The sequence below is a fragment of the Anopheles cruzii genome, chromosome 3 (assembly GCF_943734635.1).
Source record: "Anopheles cruzii chromosome 3, idAnoCruzAS_RS32_06, whole genome shotgun sequence".
NCBI lineage: Eukaryota > Metazoa > Arthropoda > Insecta > Diptera > Culicidae > Anopheles > Anopheles cruzii.
The window spans coordinates 14,922,051-14,943,438 of NC_069145.1; the positions used below are offsets into that span (position 1 = coordinate 14,922,051).

The window sequence follows — 21,388 nt, forward strand, 5'->3', positions numbered from 1 at the left end:
AAATGCGTAGCAATTTTTCCGTTTGTTTTACAACCACGCAATCTCGATCGGCGAAGAAAACGGGACCTTCAGGCGGAGGGGCTTCTCCGTTGCGTGGGTTCCGATTCTGCCCGCGAGCCGTCAATTTCGTCGGGGGGTCATTTGCAGCTTAGCAAAAAAATATCCTTAAGACCCCGAGACCGAAGCGATACAACTACATCATCACCGGGCGCAGCGGGAACCGGCCGAAAAAGGACCAACTTCTTGGGTTACTTAACCGCGGGCATCGAGCGTTGAAGCCAAAAGCGCCGCTTCCACTGCACTCGGCTCGGCCTTACGTTGTGACAAAGTTGTAATGAAAATATAAATAGCCATCATCATTCTCTTAATGTTATCTTTGATGAAACTTTCGTCTGCCGCACTCGGCCAGCCCGCGGTGGAGGCACACCTGGGGACCACGGGAAAGTGCGGGCGTCCAGTGTGTTAAAGGCGTCCCCGAAGAAAGCGTTTTGTCACCGGCTCCGGTGGTGGCTTCAAATTGGAGTTAAGGTCCCAGTGGAGCCACAATAGCCGGAGTTATTCAGACTGGCTTCTGGACCATTGAAAAAAGGGTGCCTCAAGGACATGGCACCGTTTCGGAAATGGAAACGGAGCACGCAAAAGAGAGAGGATATTTCTTCTTTCGAGCCATTAATGATGTTCTAAATTAAGGCCACTATTGTGGCGCGCTTGTACATAAATTGGTTTTGATACGCATTCGCAAATTGCTTTTGCCAGAGCCTCAACGAGGGAACAAGTCGAGTGAGCCGTCTAACTTTACGCCACACTCTCCGAAGAATTCGCCGAAAGAAATTTGCTCATTTATTAGCCCTCCGCTAAATGGATCACCGGGAACGGAACCGAAAACGATAAAAATTCTTCGAACACAAGCCCATTTAATACAAGCGAGCAAGAGAGAGAGTGCCAAATAAATTGGCTTCGCCATTCTGGAGATCAAACGGAACGTATCGTTTCGTTGTGATGTATTTTCGGCAAATTTCCACCAGAAACTTTAAGACTTGGGCGGTCTCCTCGGGCACCGGCTGAAGCTGGCGTTCCTATCGCTCTGTTGTGCGTGAAGAACCTGCCAGGTTCTCCCAATTAAGGCGGACGGGCAGGCTTTAAGGACACTCCGAATCCCCTGGCTGCCCTCGGCTCGGCTCGGCACGGCATATCGGAGCGTGAAATCGAAACCTGGGACAAACATTTCCTGGCACTTGGCCTTTCGCTATGCGTACCCCTAGTCCTGCCGCTAGGTTCTAGACAGTCTCTCTCTCGGTATGTGTTGTATAATAAACCTCTTCTCGGAAGTTGCGCGCGCCTTGGGCACACGATATCTCCGTAACGCCCCGTGAACGTTCCGGCACCGTTATGTGGCGGTATGAATTTCTTCCATTCCGAGTCGAGCCGAGCGCTTTAATGTTCTTTATTATTCCGCCTCGGGAGTTATCAGCCGCATGGGTTTCCTTCAGCCGCGGGGTTTTTGCCCTGACGGTGCGGTGCCGGGACCTTATCATAGGCGAGTGTAGTTACGGATGAGGTTTCCCTGCCGAAGGGACACTATTATGGGAGCCCCCAAAACTATCGTCCCCGAGCCGGTCGGAACCCGGAATGGCTGCGCGGATATTGCACGCGGAACCAAAACGAAATCTTGCGCGCCTCACCGTTGGGCGCTGGCTGCCAGACGGGCTGTGAAAACTAATTGCAAATGCGTGTGAGGAACCAACGTCGCGTCAGGGACGACCGTGAGCTAGAGGAGAGGCAAAAAAGCTTAATATCAAGACACCATTTCATATTATAGCTAAACGAAATTACCTCCACAAAAGGATCCGCAATGGGACGCTAAGCCTGCGAAGGAGAGTACGTACCAGCACGCGGCGTAGGAGCATCGGATGTGGGCCCATTTCTGACACTTACTCCGTTTCATTGCCGATTGGTCGTAAAGTTCACTCGCTTTCGCCGCCCAGCCAAGGGCCACGGCATTTGCATAAAAACGGGCGGCGTATGCTGCCAAACTTCGGCACTCGATCCACTTTTCTGTGTGTGTGTGTGTGTTCGAATCGTGGGCCGCCCCGAAACGTGACCCGGGATGGGGAATGTCTTTCGCCGAGCACCATTGGTGTGTCCCAGGAGAGTGAAACGCGCGAACATCGAGCATATCCGTCGGGTTCGTAATGATTGTGGGCTCAAGATGACTCTTTCGTTGCGCGACGAAGGTGTACTAGCCTAGATACGCTTGTTGGGGGACGCGCGCGGGGGATCTCCCCAACGGCCTCTAGCTGTTTGGTCCTTTGCATAATATTCTCGACAAATACCGCAAAAACATATTCCGAGTCAAGAACTAGGTAAACTCAAACAATAACCCGCTTTTTAAACTGTTTCGTGCTGCAACTGTTGGCAAGAGTCTCCCGGAGTCCGCTTTCGAGTTGGAGCACTTTTTTTGGATCAAAACACTCAAGAATTGGGCACAATGTCGCACAAACGACATTCTAGCCGAGAGGACTGCAGGGATTCTGCTGGAGCCTCTCAAGGTATCCAGGATACACGATGGCCGTAGGCGCGCCCATCCGAAAGAATTCAATCAAAGACCGGTCCGGTTCGGTCTTTGGCCCCCCGTGACCCACAAGTGACATTGCAGGCACAGTGTCAGAGATTCAATTAATTTCCTCTGTCAGTTTTTCTCTCTTTCGAACCAAAAAGAAGGAAAAAAAATGAATATACCAAGTACGGAGAAGAACCATAATAGAACTCTCGCTCTATCGTTCCCGGTGGGGCTATATCGTTGGAACAGTAATGTCCGACTGTCACACAACCACACACACACTTGCGCCATTAAGGAGCCAGTGCTTTTTACCAACGCTTCACGCTTCACGAACCATTAGCCAAGCATAATGTCACAAAAAGTCCCGTGGAGAGCACCGTACGCGGAACGGCTAATTTTTCAGACCCAACTGAACCTGCCCACTGGCTTACTGGATCTCGTGCTCGTGCGGGCTGGAGTGGCTGTGGCCATCGGCTCACAAAACAGAACCGCCCAGAACCGCACGACGCATCAAGCAGCACCGTCAACCTAAACGATCAACGTTGGTCATTAGGATTTCCATAAGCGTCATCGTTGTGGTCGTCGTCGTCATCGGGGCATCGCACGGCGTGAGTCGGATACGAATGCGAATTTAATGGGCACCGTTGCCGATAATCGATATTTACGTCACGCACTGTAGGCCCACGGGCATATTATGGTGTGCTGTGATGTCTCCGGGAAGTGGTCTATCAAAGGTTCTTGCGCAGTTTTTCTTCACTGGATTGATAACGTACGGTCACTTCGCCCAAGTGGCCATGTGAGGTGTATCCAAACGTCATAAGGTCATAGGAAATGCTCTGTTGTCTGTTGTCCTACATAAAATCAATGGTCACAAGATCAAAAAGGTTCTAACAAAATGTCAATTAAAACCTTCCAAGAAAATGTAGAAAATACAAATTACGGACCTCAGAAGACAAGTGCTTGAGAGGAAAAGGGTGTGCCGGCACTGGCGCTCGTAAATTGCTTCAAAAATTGAAGATAATTATAATAACTTGCTCACCTTTGCGTTTGATGCCTACGCGAAGGAATCAATTGGGAACCACAATGGTGACGCTCTGGTGACTCTGAGTTTCCAACCTCGCTGCCGCGAACGTCTGCGGACGATCGATCGCCACATTTGAAGAGCAGGGCGTGCGCGTATGTAAAGAAGCCACTCAAAGCCACGCTCTCCTGCCTTCGGTGTGTGTGTGTTAGGCGGGCGGCAAATACGCAAATATTGTCGCCCATAACATACAAACGTAAAGAAAACAACGAGCCGGAACATAAACTGCAGACCCAAATCGGGACCCCGCGTACCTCGTGGACACGATTCCGGTCGGCACTCGCAGGTGGTGGCCACCAGAGCCACACGCTTCACGCCACGGCAGCGGCTTCCGGCCTACGCCGCACACCAGGCCAACCGGCATCCCCGGACCGGCAATCGATCTATTTCTTCCCACATCAATCAGGTCCACCGATCCGCCGCCAGTGGGCTTCACTTTTCGATTTATTCCAGGGAAATTGTTTGAACGTGAAAAATGTCCTTCAAAGCACCATTTGCCTGCCAGAGTGCGCGTGTGAGTGAGAAAGAGAGGCACACATGAAAGCGACGAAGAAAGAGATTTGTTTCTTTCGCCCGGGGCTCGGGGGGCGACATTCGAGGACAGCCGCCCACCGCCAATCCTTAACGTGTGTCGTGGGCCCAGCTGAGCAGAAAATGATCACTTTTCTTCGCATCAAGTCCCCGGCTCTTCAACATCCCGCGCCGCGCGGCGAACACGAGTTCCACCGCAGCATAAGGGCAACCGGAAGCGCGTGCGGGAAGCCCGTCAACAGCGTGCCACTCGTGGCGTGTAAATATCACACACACACGCACACTGGGGCGGCGGGCAGATAAAGCGTTCTCCCGAAAACGCACACGGATCCTTTCATCCTTTATCCTTTCGCATTTACTTGCTTTTCTTGCTGTTGTTGTTGTTCAGAAACCGCACGGGAGTTTTTGTGCCCGTGCGGTGCCGTAACTGGCGCCACCGACAGTGACGCGTTGCGTGAGTGATTTCCGGTTTCCGCCCGGGTTTCGTTCTTCTGCTTACGTCAAAAAATCACCTTTTTCACTCTTGCTCTCTACGTCATCGGTCCCACCAGCCCACCTCAGCATAAATACTGTGCACACACATACACGCAATGTATAATCCCTTTGGCACCCGGAAAGGGTGCCGGCTATGGGGAACATCCGGAGTGGGGTGGACCAAGGATAACACCTACCCTACCGCAGCCAGATGAAATGGGAACGGGTCCTACATTTCTCTCGGTCCAGCATATTGAAAAATGCTGGCAGTTTCGGACGGCTTACGGTGTGACCCCTTTCCGTTCCGACGACAGCCGACGGCCGACCTACGTCTTGTTCGCAGGCGACGGAGCAGGGCACACGAATTATGATGTACACAATTGGGAAGAGGGCCGTTGTGGGAGCGATAGAATGGACCAATCATTGGCTGTGGGCCCTCTTTTATGTAACACAATCTTCCGAAAATACTTCTTTCACTTTGGACCGGTACGGGAGGTGTAGTAGGTGTCCGCCTCAACACGGGACGTCGGCCTTTCTGGGCCACTGTTTGGAATGTAGGACACCCGTTCCTGTTTTGCGTAAGCGGTGCGACTTTTGCACCGAACCGTAACTTTTATGGACCCGGATCCGACTTGAGACGACGATTGACAGAATGCCACCCGGAGCCGGACGCGGGGAGATATCGAGGCTCAGGCTCAAAGCCCACACACCGAGTACGGCGAACGCTGCAGCGCGCCCCGGGCAAGGTAGAATGTGGTATCCCGTGAGGTTCAAAATGTTACAGGCATTCATATCCGCAAGCCCTCCTGAGACCATGATCTTCTCGGGCTCGAGTGTGAGTTATCTGTCGCCCTTATTCGTACGCTTTGAAAAGTCTTCCCTCGGTGCCGGTGTCGTCACTGTTCGGCCTCGTAGGCACCATTGGAGCCAGCACGAGCCAACCAGCCACCCAAGCGGGACGACGAGTACTTTCGAGAGTGTTCCGTCCCGTGCCGAAGTTAACTCTCCAAGGACCTTCCGGCGGGTAATCTATCCGGGGCGTCGTTCCACAGTTGCGCTCGCAGAATGGGAAGAGTTTTAATTAAAAAATGTCAAGACTTCATTCTCCATGGATTTCAACGTCCTACACGTGTCTAGGCGTCATCACAGTTCAAGTGGGGGTTTCATATTTTTAGAATGGCCCCGTGCTCTGAAGGGCGCATTCAAACGGAGACCTGCGAAGGAGGGCTTGAAGCAGTAAACTATTGTGCCGGAAAGAGGCCCGGGACCTTTCATAGCTGGCATAAATGGTGGGCAACATCGGAGCATGTCGAACGGGGTTCGGTTGACTATCGATTGCAGTGTTTATGATTTATCCTCACTTTTAGCTATTGAACCCAGAATTAAGAAGGTACCCAGAAGGTATTGGACCTAAAAAAGTCTTAACTATCGCAATCAAAACTTTAGTAATTTAACAAAATAAGTTTTACTATGCGGCCTTATCTCTTCTAAGCGTGAACATTGTTTGGTTACTTCCTGCAAAATTATTCTTGCGAACCAATTATTTAATTACTATTGTTTTTCAGAATTATCTTTGGCAACACAAGTGAAGGTGATATTCTTCCATTATTTCGATTTATTCTTCAATTTACATCAGCGAAACATTACTCAAATAAAAAGTATCGCACATCAAACAGTTGCAAAAGTGAAACATAACGAGTCAACCGTATTTGTAGATGTATTGCCAGGACTCAACTTTCAGTGGCCACTCGAAACCATTTCAGTTTATTTTTCCTTATTACTTTCGCTGATGCTCCATTCCGGGTGCCATTCGCCAAATTAAATAATCACAATGATGAGCATCTGGCATTACAGTAATGGCGAAACATTGAAACGAGAAACGAGATCGGTTGCAATTGGTGGTGCTGGTGACCCACAAAAAAACCCACCGACAGCCGACGTCCGGAGCAGCCAGCCATGTTGTTTGACAAGAAACAGCCAAACCCCTCAAGACTCCGGTAGTCGTCCGATAGTTACCGGGCCGGCGAGCACTCCGACGCTAGGGCATTCCGCAAAATAATTCCGAAAAACATGCAAACATGCCATTACAGAATTAAAAGTCACCGACGAGCCGGGTGGATAGAGCCGGGACGACGGCACGATGGCCATTGCTGCCGGCTGGCTGGCTGGTTGGCTGGCTGGCGTTCCAGCTGCTGAGTTTTCTCACTCAAGAAGATTAGTTGCTGGCCTCGGCACTGAAGCAGCCTTAGCAAACTCAGCTGCGAGCTGTTTCTAGATGGTCCTGTTTCTTGTTTTCTACCCTCGGTCGCCGGTCGTTGGAGAGTTATTGCGCGACTGTTTGACGGTTCTGTCACCCGCCATTTTGTGACATTTTCGGGACCCTTGTCAATGCTTGCAGGACCGTCAGACAAATAATTAGTGACCATTAATCATAGGCCGTTCGTTTGCCATTCTGGAGGACGGTTTTGGAGTTTTAGACCAAACAGCGAACGTGTCAGCCAAATGCGCGCTGTCGAGTGGCGACGTGATGACCTGCGGAATGGCGAACGGTGTCAATCATTACAGGCCATTACGAGTCCTGGTGGAACAATTGGTGGAGTACCGGGTGATGAGTTTCACCTGCTCCTCGGTGGCCTACAACTTACTTACTGGTTTCCAAATCGATCGTAGAGCGATTAGGGACGACCGCCCGGTTCGGGTCAATATTTGCGTTCAATTAATCTCTGGCGCCGCTCCTCAAGTTCGCCCTCGCCAAGAAGGGATCAGCTTTCGCCAAAGTCCCAGCAACATCATGTGGATTCATCCTACTGCATGTTTAATGAATCCGGAGTGTGGCCTACGGCCGTGTTTGCTTCCAAAAATCATCGGCCGCCCGTTGCGTTAATGAGTCGTTTACTCCAGCCACATCCTGTACTTACCGGCCTTGCGCCATCCATTTGCTTCATCCGCAGGCGGCCTCACCACGATGGGAACCACAGATTTCGGTGCTGTGCGAAGCCGGCCAGACATATCACCCGCAGTACCTGTCCGAGGAGGGCCGATGGACTACGGACCTGAGCGTGAAGGTGCCCGGCTCGACCTGCCTTCGCGACAAGATGGATCTGCTGGACTACTGCAAGAAGGTAAGTGTGTGCGGTTAGTACAACAAAAGACTGTCGTGCGCGTGAGTGTTGGTGGCGATTGGGAACGATTAGTTCCGGCTCGTCCCAAAGTTGGGCACACCTACTTTAGCCCGCTGTTTGAGTCTCTGACGTAGGGCGCCAGCAGCGATAACCCGACGACAGTGTGGAATCCACTAATCAATGATATTGGATGCCGTTCGTGTGTTCCACCATTTGGCACCGGTCTTTGAACTATTCTGTCCAGGAATTCGAACATCACCGTACAACAGATTACGATGGCGTCCTCCGGCAATTATGGGGAAAGGGGGTCGTTCTGTGTTGCTCTGAACAGTACTTAACCCCGAACAAGGGCATGCGGCCGGCACCAGTGGACCAGAGCCCTGTGCCGGGAATTCCGGGCCAACCGAGGCAACAATGTGACGATTCCAGATTGTTTACCAATGTCAACGCATTGCAAACGCTTTTGGAATATGCCTTGCGGGAATTGTTTCGTCTGCTCGATGGCGAAGTCGCTCAGCTTCCGTTGCAGCGTGTTTTGAAGTCCAAAGCTCTCTTTCCGGTGCCCGGTACCGTGGCGTGGGTTCGGTGCCTCCGGGGCAACACATACCATGGTTGGGCTTCCGACCGATAGCAAACTTGCGTCGCTGATAGCATTACAGCAAGGGAGTAATTAGATTTTTCAATTTACCATTCAACTGCAACCGACCCGGGGCCTCAGGTCCTCTGCGGACGGTCCGAAACGGTGGACCGGTGTATCATCTGCCCGTGTGTGGCGGTGTGATTATTAGGTTACAAAGGTAGTCAACGTTAAAGGGTGGATGGTAGTTAAATGGAAAATGGATTCCCGGACCAGCAACTCTCTGTACCCTTTTTTCATTCCCCCGATGCTACCTCTAAAGTTGAGCCCGTTATTGGTCACATCGGCTCGACCTTTTGGCTCGTATTTTAATGTCCAGCTGCAGCTCGTTCGTTGTTCGGCTGCAGCCAGGAATATAATTCTTATAATTCCATTGAGGCACGGGTGTCTCTGTGTGAGCCCAGCCCAATGGCGTACGATTGCTTTCGTAATGTTCTAATTTCGAATCGGGGGTCCATTCCGACAGCCAGTCCGGTGTTGTCCAGTAATGAATTACATGTTGCAGATATCATAAATGTCAATTATCTTTCATGCTGCAGTTGCAGACTGGAGGAATCGCTTCCAGACAAAGCGGCAGTTGAAGGCGACCGAAGTAAGATGGTAGCCTCGCCATCGGGGAGCGTCTGCCAATTGTGGCTAATCCTATCGACACCACCAGGGATACATTGGGGCGTAATTGTGTCTAACCTGTCGCAATGGTTCAATAGAATGCAATCTGGTGAATTTAAAGCCCATTGATTAGAGTTTAATCGATTGAGTTGCTTGTATCGATTACGAACGTGGTACTGGAACTCGTTGAGGGGGAAGTTTTCAAAAGCAAAATAAAGTTAAAAATAAAATATTCTTTTTATTGTTCCGCATTTGAACAGATCGATTCAACTTCGGAACATTCAACCATCGAGTCACTGCTGGATAGTATAAAGCGATAATATTGTTTAAAAACCGACTATATTCAAAGTCCTTTCGAGTTCCATTCGTTCGGAATGCCAAAATGGAAGATTGTAAACTTTTCCCAAAATGGAAAGAAATCATGCGCTGACTTTTATTCACTACGCCAGACCCCGGGCCCTGGCCCTTAATTCACCACGGAGTGCCCAACAATCGCCATCTAATTGCATCGCACCATCGATAAAAGGGGCGCCGGTTTTGTGGCCCGCAAAAATAAAAAAAATGGCAGACAACTCAATTGAGCAATCAAATAAATAACACCACCATCGGCGGTATCTCCCGCGGGAGGGGCCAAATTTTTGAATAGGGCCTCCCGGTTGCGCCTCATTGAACGATTCATCTGTGGCCCCCGGGCTGCATCATTTTTTTTCCCCGGAAAGGATTCTTTGGCCCCCGGAGTGTGTCTCTTAATTGCTTGCGGGTAGGGGTAGCGCGCCAGGAGTCACGGTTTAAAAAATGAGCATAAAATGAGTGGTGTCCCGGACTTCCCGGTTCGCCGAAGGAATGCTCTGGTACTATGATTGCAGATGGCGCTAACCTCGCCAGGGAGCGTAAAAACGAAGAACGCCCCTCCGCGGTGGTACCGAATGGAAGGAAAGGTATTTCCAATCTTTATTTCGGCTCCTCACCCACCGTCCCACCGGCCATCACGCCTCACGTTGGTGAGGAATTTTTCGCTTCGCCATCTATTATTTGCAATACATTGTGCCCTCCACCGCTCCGGTGCAGGCGGCGAATCCGTGCAAACATCCGACACTGGCGCTGTTCGTGGCCACGGAGGGCACCGTTTGGGTGCATAAGCATAATGACTGCAAGCCAGCCGGTGCTAGTGGAGGCTGCACACTAGCGAGACAGTGTTGCCAGTCACGAGCCAAAAGTGTGCTCCGAAGGAACGAACCCGGGATAGCCTGGGATAGAGAAATTCGTTTCTCGTTTTCTCGGTCTTATGGCCTTCTTTTTTCACTGTTCTTCCTCTGGCCATTTTTCAACTTGTTTCGTTTTGTTTGTACTTCATTTTCTCGCACCGGTTCCTGGGGTGGTGCAGCATTATTTTGCATTCTTGCACGGCGAACACTTCGTCTTGCTACGGAATCGAGGATACCCACGGGCGCCATCTGGTGAGCGCGCTTCGGAGCTTGTGTTCGCGTTTCTCAAAATCTGGTTGCAAGGAATCGACACGGCCGAAGTCGATGGTCGTCGCCGCCGTGGGTGCGTTAAGAAGAATGGCAAGAATTTTGTATTATCAAGACGAGCAAACGGCGAGCCAGGAGCGTTCGCGTTTGGATGCGCCCTCTTCCTGTGTGCTTCGCGAACATTCCAATTTTCCACATCAAACAACGCGTCCGCCACACTTCCCAACATCGGCCCAGGTCTTCGGAGGGTTTCTTTTATTTTGCGAAAAAACTAGTGCACCGCGAAGACGGTTGTCACCTTCTGTGTGTCTCTCTCTCTTTCTACCCGAAAGCCATTGTAAACGGGTGTGGTGCAGCGTGACCTTCTGCTATCGCTTGTGCATTTCTCAACTGTCATCACAGTCCCGCCCGGAGGACCATCTTGCGGAAGTCCGGGTTTCCAGTTTTGCGCTTTGTTCGGTTTCGAAAACCGGACCGACCGAGAAAGACACCGGACCCGGAGACACTGTTGGTGCAAGAGTATCCATTCTATCACCTCGGCGAGGCGAGGACCGGGATTTTCGTTTCGGTTCAATGCAGACGCCTCGGGAAGGTGGCACAAAAACCGGGCCGAGTTCACACCCCAATCAGGGTAGCACCGGTCGGTCGGCAGCACAAGTAACACCGTCTTTGAGCAAACACTCCTGGCCACCACGCCTGGCACGCCACCTGCTGGCGCTTAGCCACCTTGTTCCTCTTCTGGGCGACCGAAGGAAGACGCCAGCATCTGGCGAATGATAAAAGGAGTCGAGACCGGTGAGCCACTACCAGCAGCATCGTAGGACAAAAGTCCCGAAAGTGCACATAAACATCGCACGAGAACGAGCGTCGCGTGGAGCACCCAGGGCCTGATTCTTCTGGAGCAGCAAACAAACGATCCCTCCACCATAATGGACGCACGCAGTCTTCGGGGGCTGGGGGTTGGCTCTTCCTGGCCACGGCCACGACAGCCCGCCACCGTACGACTATGTTTCTCGGGTGACCTCGCCCTCTCTCGGGGGGAAGGAAAAGAAAAATACCTGCATCCTGCGGGCCAAACGTGGTGTTGCTGGCCCCGATTGTTCCTAGGTAGTGAAGCGAGAAGAAGAAGCGCACACACAGGTCCTTTCGTGCTGAAATCTTAAGATATACGGTAGGCACTCGTGGCAAACAGTGGGACATATTTGCCTAAAAGAACATTAAGGTGGCGCCGAGGTGTGGTGGGCCCCCTTTTCGCGCTGCGCCTAATGCTGCTACCTGGCACACACGGTCCGAAGGCAAGGCATTACCGGAGACACCATGGGGCGACCTGTGCTCGGGCCACATTCCTTTATTTAATTTCAAAAGAAACACATATTTTCAGCCCCCGCGGAAAAGGGACAATGACGACTGACGGGGGGACTTGGCCCCACCCCCCACAACACATGGTGGGCATGATTTGTTTCCCGCGCACACAGATAGGAGGAAACTTTGGCACGCTCGAGAGACCGAAAACCATCCACAATAACGGCGTAATGCCGAAAGTTTTTGGGTCTCTTCGGAGACTTCGGAGACGCAAAACTTCCCGACAAGAAGCAATTAAACCCACGCGCTCTCTCGGCAACTTTCTGGACGATTGTGTATTGGAATTGATTGTTATTTACGCTTCGCTCTCGGTTTTCGGCGAATCTGATAGAGAATACAGAACCAGTGACACACACACTACAGCTCGAGGGTTCTGGGAAGAGATGTGCCCATCGTCGCCGCCGTATGTCGCTTGTGACGTAATGCGGGGCTGGCTCCTCCTAAGCACGTAACGGTACCTCGAGTCACGCCCATCCGACCGGGCTGCGGGTCACTGACGAGGCTAGAAACAGCGTTGGCTCAAGTGCCATTATTGAAAATGGATGAAAATCTGTCGATAGCGGAAAAATACCAAGTCACCAGCGCAGACACGCCTAGCGGTGCCAGCGTTGTGCTGCCAAAGAGGCCACACGAAGAAGCTGTGCTCTGCTGTGTTCGCTGCAGAAGTAATACATATTTCGGTTGTTTGGTTTGATGGTCGAATCAACATAAGAAATGTGTAGGCGTACGCTATCGCACTCACTAACGCGAATGGCAAGCAAACAGTACGAAGGCCCTTGGAGAAGGTCACACAATGTTGCTAGTAAACTGTAAAATACTTACCGAGTCTCATTGAATACAGTCACGGCGAGAAGCAATATGTGTAACTAAATCTTATAAAAATTGTTGGGGCTCAACTAACAGGAGAACATTAAGATTGTATTTGCAATTACATTGCATACCTTTAGGCGCCTTCATTTTCTCTTTACCTTCGAAATTTATCACACTCAACAATATACAGAAACTACAGAAAGTTTCACACAGAATTGATTAAATCTTCGTCAAGCGCGCTTTCAAGTGCAATGCGGTCTTTTTTCCAGTATGCTCTCCTGCTACTTTCTCTACAGCCGAGCACATCTCACGATTCGCGAACCCGCTCAGCGTTTCTGATAGAACAGTTTCCGATCATCCTTGTTTCACGTTTTTTTACGCACCTTTGAGTTATGTGTTTCAATTCCAAATTCCGACGAAACCAATAAACGAACATGCCGCTGAGCGCAGCGAAAATCTTGAGCAACTCATGGCGTAAATTGGTTGGGCGAAACATTGCACTCACCATCATCACCTAGCGCAGTTCATCGTGTAGTCTTCCGACGCGTAAAAGGATAGATGTTGCAGTATGCAAAGTACGCATTGTAATAAATTACACCCCAGTGTAAGCCGCAAACGAACCGAACGGCTGGCCGGCCAGTCAACCGGCGGTGTGTGGTGTTTAGTGTGCACCGAGCAGGACAATTACCGACGCAGGACGGCGTTTCGAGGGCCCGGGTCCGTTTATTGCATACCCATTAGAGTGCCTCTCGCTCAACCGGAACACCGAGGACATCATAACTCTGAATTGAAGCGAAAGACGGCCGCCGACCTCTGACCACCGTTGGCAAAGCAATAAAAAAGAAAAGTCGCCACAGTCGCGCCGGATGTTTAGTCCACGAACCTGGAACCTGGATCCCTGCTGACCGGGCAAAGACCGACTAAATTATGAAACAGGACAAAGCACCACACATACAGCGCCACGCCACCAAAAAAGCAACCACGACCGGTGCCGCCACCGTGGCCATGTTTTATCGTTGCCAGTCGATCGGCCGCGACCCTACGCGGCGGGACGACACCACTACAGCTCGGCGCAGATCTGTGGTCCCAGAAGGACCTCTCGTCGTCGTCGTCGTCGAGCGGCTTCCCCGGGCCTGGCTCCGAAAATAACTGCGGATAAATTTGTTCCTTCTTCGGTCGAGCTCTGCGCATTGAATTTTCATTGCAAAACGGGATTTCCACTCCAGGGCCCCAGTGGTGGCGCGCACTGGTGCAGGACCTCCGCCCGGCTGCCTCGTATCATGCGACAAAATGCCATTATATTTCATTCTTCGAGCCTCCCGCTCCAGCAGCGTGGCAAAGAAATGAAACCCCACGGATTTTTGGCATGCATAATAATAACTCAAACCTCAAGTACACAGCGCCTTGCTGCGCCGCTCTCTCTGTGGGCCGCAAGGACTCAGGGCCCTAAATTCGTCGCCACTAGGTACGGCTTCCAGGCGGGGAAGTCAAACGGGCGCAAGCGAGGCGTCGGTAGCGACCGAGACTTGGCACCGGATCTGGTTCCAGTGCACGTCACCGAGCGGAAAGTTGTTCTGATTCGACCAGTTTTGAAGTTGTAAACCTTTGTGTCAACGCAAGGGTCGTTTTGGTTGCTTCCTGAACTCTCGCTCTACACCATCGACAGCTGAGTGGTATTTCATTAAAAGAAGGTTAAAGTTCACCCTCCGCTGCGAAACGTCAAAGTGTCTATGAGTACATCATGGTCGAGGATCGAGATTCCACTGCGTTCTACCATCGCGATACTTGGGTGGCCATTGAGTTTATTGTAATATCGCCCAGATATTACACTCTAGTGACAATAAAGTCGGGGTCGGCCTTCCCAGCCGAGGGAACCGTGCGACGAGCCAAGACGCAGCATCCTTCCCGTTTCGGTATTTGATTGTGTGATAAACAATTTCCGGTTGAGCCGAACCAGCGAGGCACAGGAGAGGAGAGCGAGAGGGAGGCAGCAAGCGAGGCACAAAATATTGCGCCTCGTAGACCGCAGACCACCGGCATGATGAAGTGCAGTTGCCTCGCCGCTGGTCTGCTTAACTTTGCCAACATAGTACTGCCCGGAGGGGGATCCGTAGCGCTTGCGCCGGGTCGGTTTTAATGTTGTCGTCAGATACGCCAGATAGTAGCGAAATGAGAACGAAGAAGTTGAGGGTTCGAGTGAGGCCCCGTCATGAGTCGTTCGAACAAATAAAACATTGCCGGCCCGTGGCGGTTCCGAAGCGGGATCATCATCAAGATCGAGCCCTTCGCTGCCTAGCCGGGGTTTAAAAACTGCTTATCACCCTTCCACGTCAATTGTTGCCCCGGTTGTGGCAGGCATCTTCACGCCACGCAGTGGAGAAGCACTGAATTGGGGCGGATCTTTTGTGAACAGGCCCTTGTCGGGCTCTTTTGCCGAGCCTTTGCCCCGCGCGATAACGTAGCGGCAAAAAGTCGTCTGCTTTTTGTCCGATTAGTGGATGGGCGCGAGTAATTGGACGCTGTTCGCGTGCCACGGTGCTATCTTCAACTTTGGGGAAGCATGAACTCAAGGACAAAGAAATTCAGAAATAAGTTTAAAGGTTTTCTGTGACTATACAAGAACGAAGACACGCAGAGCTTACAGCTTTTTTAGGTAAAAATAAAAATTCTGTAAATTGTTAATAAAACAATTTCTCCCATTTTTTAAATTATATTTAATTATAAATTTTATTACAATAGAAAATTACCAACCAAAATTTTGACATTCCAGCATTGATCGAAGCAACGTTCTTCTAATAATACCACAATTACTTTTTCATTCTGTCAACCTTCAAATAAAATGCTGAGGGCTGTTGACAGACTTTTCTCGTAGTTTGTCGTTTCGTGCTGGCCTCAAGAGTCTTCAACATTAATATTAAATTGAAAAACCAGTCAATTAAGGGGACATCATCCGGACTACTTGTAAGATAGGATACTGACAGCAACTGATAATTTGAAAATAAGCGCAAACAATCTACAAACGTCTAATAAATAAAGTAGATCTAATGAATAAAAGTAGGACCAACTCATGAGACATTTTAAGCACCATTATCCAACTTGTGTGAAACCCGAGATTAAAGAGCTCACCCCATTGAATTCCGTAGGGTTCCGCTTTACGATCTGGCAGGACTCGGAATGTTACCAAAACTTCTTTGGAAAATTGATAGGCACACCGTAGAATATCGTCCCCAAAATTACCACCAAATCTGGAACTGTCATTGTTAAATGAAATCATTGGCCATTAACGGGCCAAGCTCTACCACAGAAACCTTAGGCCCCGAAACATTTCGTGCGTGTGTGTGTGTGTGTACAGCTCTTGGAGATCCGTCCGCAAAACATTCGTCAAAACTTTCCCCAACAACTCACCCATGGAACGATAATTAACTTTCCCGGTTATGAGCGCAATCACTAACCCTCTCGGCAGTCAGTCCCGGCACCTGCGATGAGCAGGCGGTCCGAATTACGGACCAGTTGCCCGAGCACACCGTCATTACTTTGACCGGGGTATTTCGGAGCACAACCGTATTGCGCAGCAGTTTGGCATTGCCCAAAACAAACCTACATATCCGCTCTGTAACGAGAATTTAATTGAGAGCAGCCTCGGTAGCCTTTCTCGGTCTAGCAGGGGTGTATAGTCTCATCATGATCAGCCTCCAAGTGGACAGGCGTCCTCGCGTCGAGCTTTATCACATCAGCCCCGAACCGGTTTGGAGTCTGGTGTTGGCGATATCAAACGCGCACCGGGTTGGGCCGGCCCGAGGGTTGTTTGCCCGAAAAGGGACAGCTGGAAGGACCCGGTGGGGGCAGGCACCGCTCGCCGGAGCTGCCATGTTGGACTTTCCGGCTTGCCATCGGGTGATGCGGAAGTGAAGTAAATTAACACATCACACGGTCGAATTTTGCATTTCAAATGAATGTTTGCTTACATGGATGAGCTCTCCCCGGTTGCCCATCACGTTGACCGTGTAAAGCGGAGCTGGATTTCAAGTCCGAGTTCCATATTCAACAGGGTCCGCTGCTTCTCCGCGGTGCCCACGGGGCAGGAACGGGGTTGTGATTGAGATTACTTAGCCCAGGACGGTTTGCAACGTCAAACTTGGCATCCCTGAGCTGAGCTGAGGTGTTCATATATTACTGTGTGCAGCTGGTGAAAACGAGATAAACTCCTTGGCGCGGCCGCTGTGAAGGATTGCGACTAACGCGACGCGCAAATATCACGTCGTGAGAAAGTCCTTCCAGTCATCATCACTCCGAAGATCGCGCGTCGTGCTCGGATGACGCTTTTAGCGGCCTGTCACAAATGAATGGAATGGTCCTCGCAGGCACGCGGGACGTTATTGTCAACCAAGCAACTACGGCGTCAGCTCGCGGTGCTCGCGGACCACACGGGAGGTTCATTTTTTCCAACTTTTCACATTCCACGTGGCAGCTGATTGACGCAGCGTGAAATGAAATTTCGCTCGCTACGCTCGGCTGCTGGAAGGACACTCCATGGCACACACACACACGGTGACTGTTGGCCAGGAAATTGGAATACTGTTTCAATTCCAGCGCGCAATTGCCCCTCGTCAATGGCGGTAAACGCGGCGGTGTGGAGCGCAATCTGGCACGGTTGGGTGCATCCATTTCCGCTTCCGGCACCTGGAATCGCATGCCCAAAAGCAGCGGGGTCGTGGGTGCGGGTCGGGTAATTCGAGTTCGACGCCCGAAGTGCGCGCGAGATTGATTGCCTCAGCTTTTTGTTTGAAATTGGATCCAGGCTGGGCGGCTCGCTCCATGTCCACAAATAATCCTATCGCCTGCAAGGTGGGCACCGTGGGAGTATATTATTGGCCCGAAAGCCCGCGATTGACAGGGGCAAAGTGAGCGTAAAACGAGTCGCAAAACATCGAAACCATCAAACGGGTTTCCAGGGACAGACTCTGACGACTGTTTAGGTAAGAAAAATGGCACCATCAATGTGGTGGGTCCAACAGCGCGGACTTTGTGTCGCTTACTCAAGTCGCGGACATTAACAGCCGGTAGAGCTTAAGCTATCAAAGCTGACTCCCGGCACTCCATAAACACACCCGAAGCCCGGAGTGTGAATCTCTGACAGCGATCTGTCAGGCACCTTTCGCCGGGTTGATGGTTTCACGTTTCAATAGGGTGTCAATATTTGCATATCTGCCGGATAATCACCGGGCGGCGGCCCAGACAATATGGTAAACACACGCCAGGCACTTCAGCCCGTGGCTCTGCCGGCTAGCCACCCGTCAGCCAACCGGTTCCGGTGGCGCAAGAAGCACAACAAGCGCACCCCGGTGATTAAAGAGTGCACCTTCACAAATAAAGGCCTCGACGTCTGTCAGAAGAGCGGCGCAAAGAGGAAGTAATCGAAAGCCGGTGTTTGTTCACTTCGCTTGCTTCACATTCCGGTTCCCTCCGCGAGGAGCTCAAACCTGACGACTCCATGTCGGACCAGTAAGATCCGACGGCCCATTAAAACGCAAATGAGCATTGCGTAATGCTTGTAAAAAGCTGCTACAACGGTGTGTCAGAGATAAGGTTCGCCCAAGTGCCCGTCTACTAATCCCCGATGTCGCCGTAGTTCAAGCGTAATCTCTGTCGCGCCGAAGGAACGCCATTTTCTGTTACGATCAATAAGCGCGGCAATCGATCGCGTTGTTGTTCCTGGCTAATTGTCCGTTTAGTACGAGCAGCAGCACTGGCGTTGACGCACGGTTCCCGTTTTAGGTCACCGGTAGTCAACTAGCCGGGGCCGTACGAGACCCAGGCAGGTTGTGCGGACTGGCCCGGATACGGAGTACGCGTTTAATGAAATTTAATTTGTCAAACTCAATTTATTTCCACTTAGGCGCTGGAATCGCCCGAACCACGAGGGCGATCCGGAACGGTCCGTGGGCTCGACGTTGTAATAATGGAAACAGACATCAAGACCCGACCCAAACGGACCGGTCCGCTGCTACCCTACCCTAGTGGGGCCCTCTCAGGATGACACTCCATCGCTCCATCGTGGAACGTCGCCGGCCGACCGGGAGGCCTGCCTGGACTTGGGCATACGCGGGCGTACCGGAAGGTTTTCCATTAAAACCATTACACGACAAAACGCGCTCTCGCTTCCCGATGTCTCCGGCGGAAAGGTCCAGAGTTGTCGCAGCTCTCGTCTGACGGTTCGCTTTCGCTCACAAACAACATTTTGTGCTGTCAAAGCGGATACTTCTCTGCAGTCAAATCAGATTACAAGAGCTTTTGGGTCCCTTCCCGGCGCGGTTCCACCGTTGGGCCACGAAAAGTCCACCACGTCAGAGCCAGGGGTTTCAAGCGGCGACTGTAGTAAACACAGTGCCCAAAACTGCTGAGTCCAGCTGCGGTGCGTACTTGAAAGGTAAAAATATGACAGAAGGTTTCGGAGACCTCCTTGGATCACATGGCTTTCGGAGGCTCTCTGCAGAGCAGGGACAAACTTAGTTTGCGGTGCGAATGGAATGCTGATTCGAAGCGAAGTAATTCTATTGCCGGAACAACATCAGCACACATTCTTTGCCTTAGCCTTCAAAGCATATGCTTTTCGTGGTCATGGTTCTCGCTTCAGTGGGCCGCCGGTGACAGCATATCCTTCACATCATTTTACTACTCGACACCCACACGTGGACGACAATAAACCCGAAATGTCATAACTCCATAAAGTGGACATCTTGTAAGAAACGTGGCCCAACACTGGACCCTTGGTTCCGGTGTGCTCTAGTCTAGGGTCAGGCGGCTATGTACATTAAAAACTATTTGATTCCATTCAAATTGGCCATTAAAAACCATCGGAGCATCAAAATTCAATTAGTGACACTTACGGGGCCCTCGGCCTCCGTGGGGCGTCATGTGGGGGGGGGAGTGCAATCAATTATGCATTATGCCCGGGTTCGGCGGGGGTTTTTCCTAATGCTCCCACTTCGGCTTCGGCGCTAGCTGACCCTTCCGGTGTCGGAGGTGTGAAATTAGATTAGCAGGCGTGGATCTATCGCACCCCCGAATGGCCACAGCAACCAATCATACCTCATTCGGTGGATTCAAAATTTAATAACCCATTTCCGGAAGGGTTCTGGTTGGCCGGGCCGACCGAGTCGGATGCAGCGAGTCTTCAAATTGTTGCCATTTCGGTGCCACTGCTCTCTAATTGGGGGGCGGCGATGAGAATGTAGTGCACGAAATCATTTGGAGCAAAGTCCAAGTTGTTAACCTTCGCATTCGACTCGCTAGACACCTTAGACATCCTTGACTGATGGACCCGGTTGGTTTAGAGTGAGCACTCAAGATCAATGGCGCAATGGACAATCAATGTTGGGGGAATGTGTCCGATGTGAGAAGGGAGCATAAAAGCGAACTAGGAAAGCATGTCCAAAGCAGACCGCAGAGCTGCTGGCCGCAGTGCTCCCATCGACGAGTCCAGTGGATCGACAGTGAAGTGGATCCATGAAAGCCGCGCTAAACTTCATCAACTCATCAGCTGTAAATGACATTCTCATGTTTTTTGTTGGGTCGATAATCAATGTCAGATCAGACTGGCGGGGGCACAACCACCATCAGACACACACACACAGACACGGACACGAGAGCTCGAGCCGTGCCGTGCGGTGTATGAATTCGAAATGAGTTTTCTGCAACACACGCGGCCAGTCCCGGTCGAGGCCAGATGAATAGTTCCAATTTGCATACAATTATATGCATACACCGGTGCGAATATGATTAGAATGCGCCGCCGCCGTGTGCTGTGCGCGGGCGAAATGTTCTAACACGGACCACCATTTTTCGAGCACCACCGGCACCGGTTGTCGGCTGCAGAACGGCGTCGCTCTCTCTCGGTCTCCTCCAGGAGTCTCCAACGTCTGGAGGCCGATCCCCACCCGCCAGCGGTGACCGATGGCGTGCCGATGGCGGGTTTGTAAATAATTTGGGCACTCATTAGTATTCGACGGTGGTGTCGTTCGATACTGGCGCGACGGGGCCGGAGTCGGGGCCGCGGCCACCGCCGGAAACCCCTAATCCGTGGTCGCCACGCCACGCCACGCCACGGTTGTTGAGCGCCGCCGAGAGTGCTTTTATAGTTCTGCGGTTTGCGGTACTCGTGGCGTGGCCGCTGAAATTTGCCGAAAGCATGAACCGAGGGAGCGTCCCGCGAAACTCGAGAGCCGCTTCTGCTGGCGGAGTGGTTGTGAAATCTCGATGGTTAGTGGTCGATGAAGTTGGTCCAATGAAATTTGAGGCTGCATATTTACCGCAGACTTTGCACTCGAATGCACCGATCGGTGCTGACCGATGGCGGAACGATTATCGATCGATGGTATCGAGTCGCGTAACGGCTAAAAACATAAATGCAAATTTGAACAACGAATTAACAAAGAGGAAGGAATGTTCACGGGGAGTTCGTTAAACAACTTGTCCCCTTGCTATAGTTGGCCTACCGTCATGTACTCCTTTTTTGAGTTTGCTAAATGTGACTGACAGATGAAGGGCAACTGAATGTAGGAGCACAATAATGAAGGTTACGTAAAGTAGATAAAATCCTTCCGTTTCTAGACCCGCCATTTTGACGAACCCACCGGTTCGGATGGACCCACTATGCCTACTGCTCGGGCAACGTCAATCAATGCGCCAGGAAAATCTCTGCTCGATTGCTAAATCCTGATCGATTGGAAC

The 21,388-nt window shown here is 51.2% G+C and overlaps 1 protein-coding gene across 1 annotated transcript in view; it reads left to right on the forward strand.

Moving 5' to 3' along the window:
• LOC128275454 (amyloid-beta-like protein) overlaps nucleotides 1-21,388 on the forward strand; it is a 67,681-nt gene that overhangs the window by 3,562 nt on the left and 42,731 nt on the right. The window contains exon 2 of the mRNA XM_053013954.1: nucleotides 7,598-7,768. Coding sequence (XP_052869914.1) covers nucleotides 7,598-7,768 — 171 coding nt within the window. The remainder of the gene's footprint in view (nucleotides 1-7,597; nucleotides 7,769-21,388) is intronic.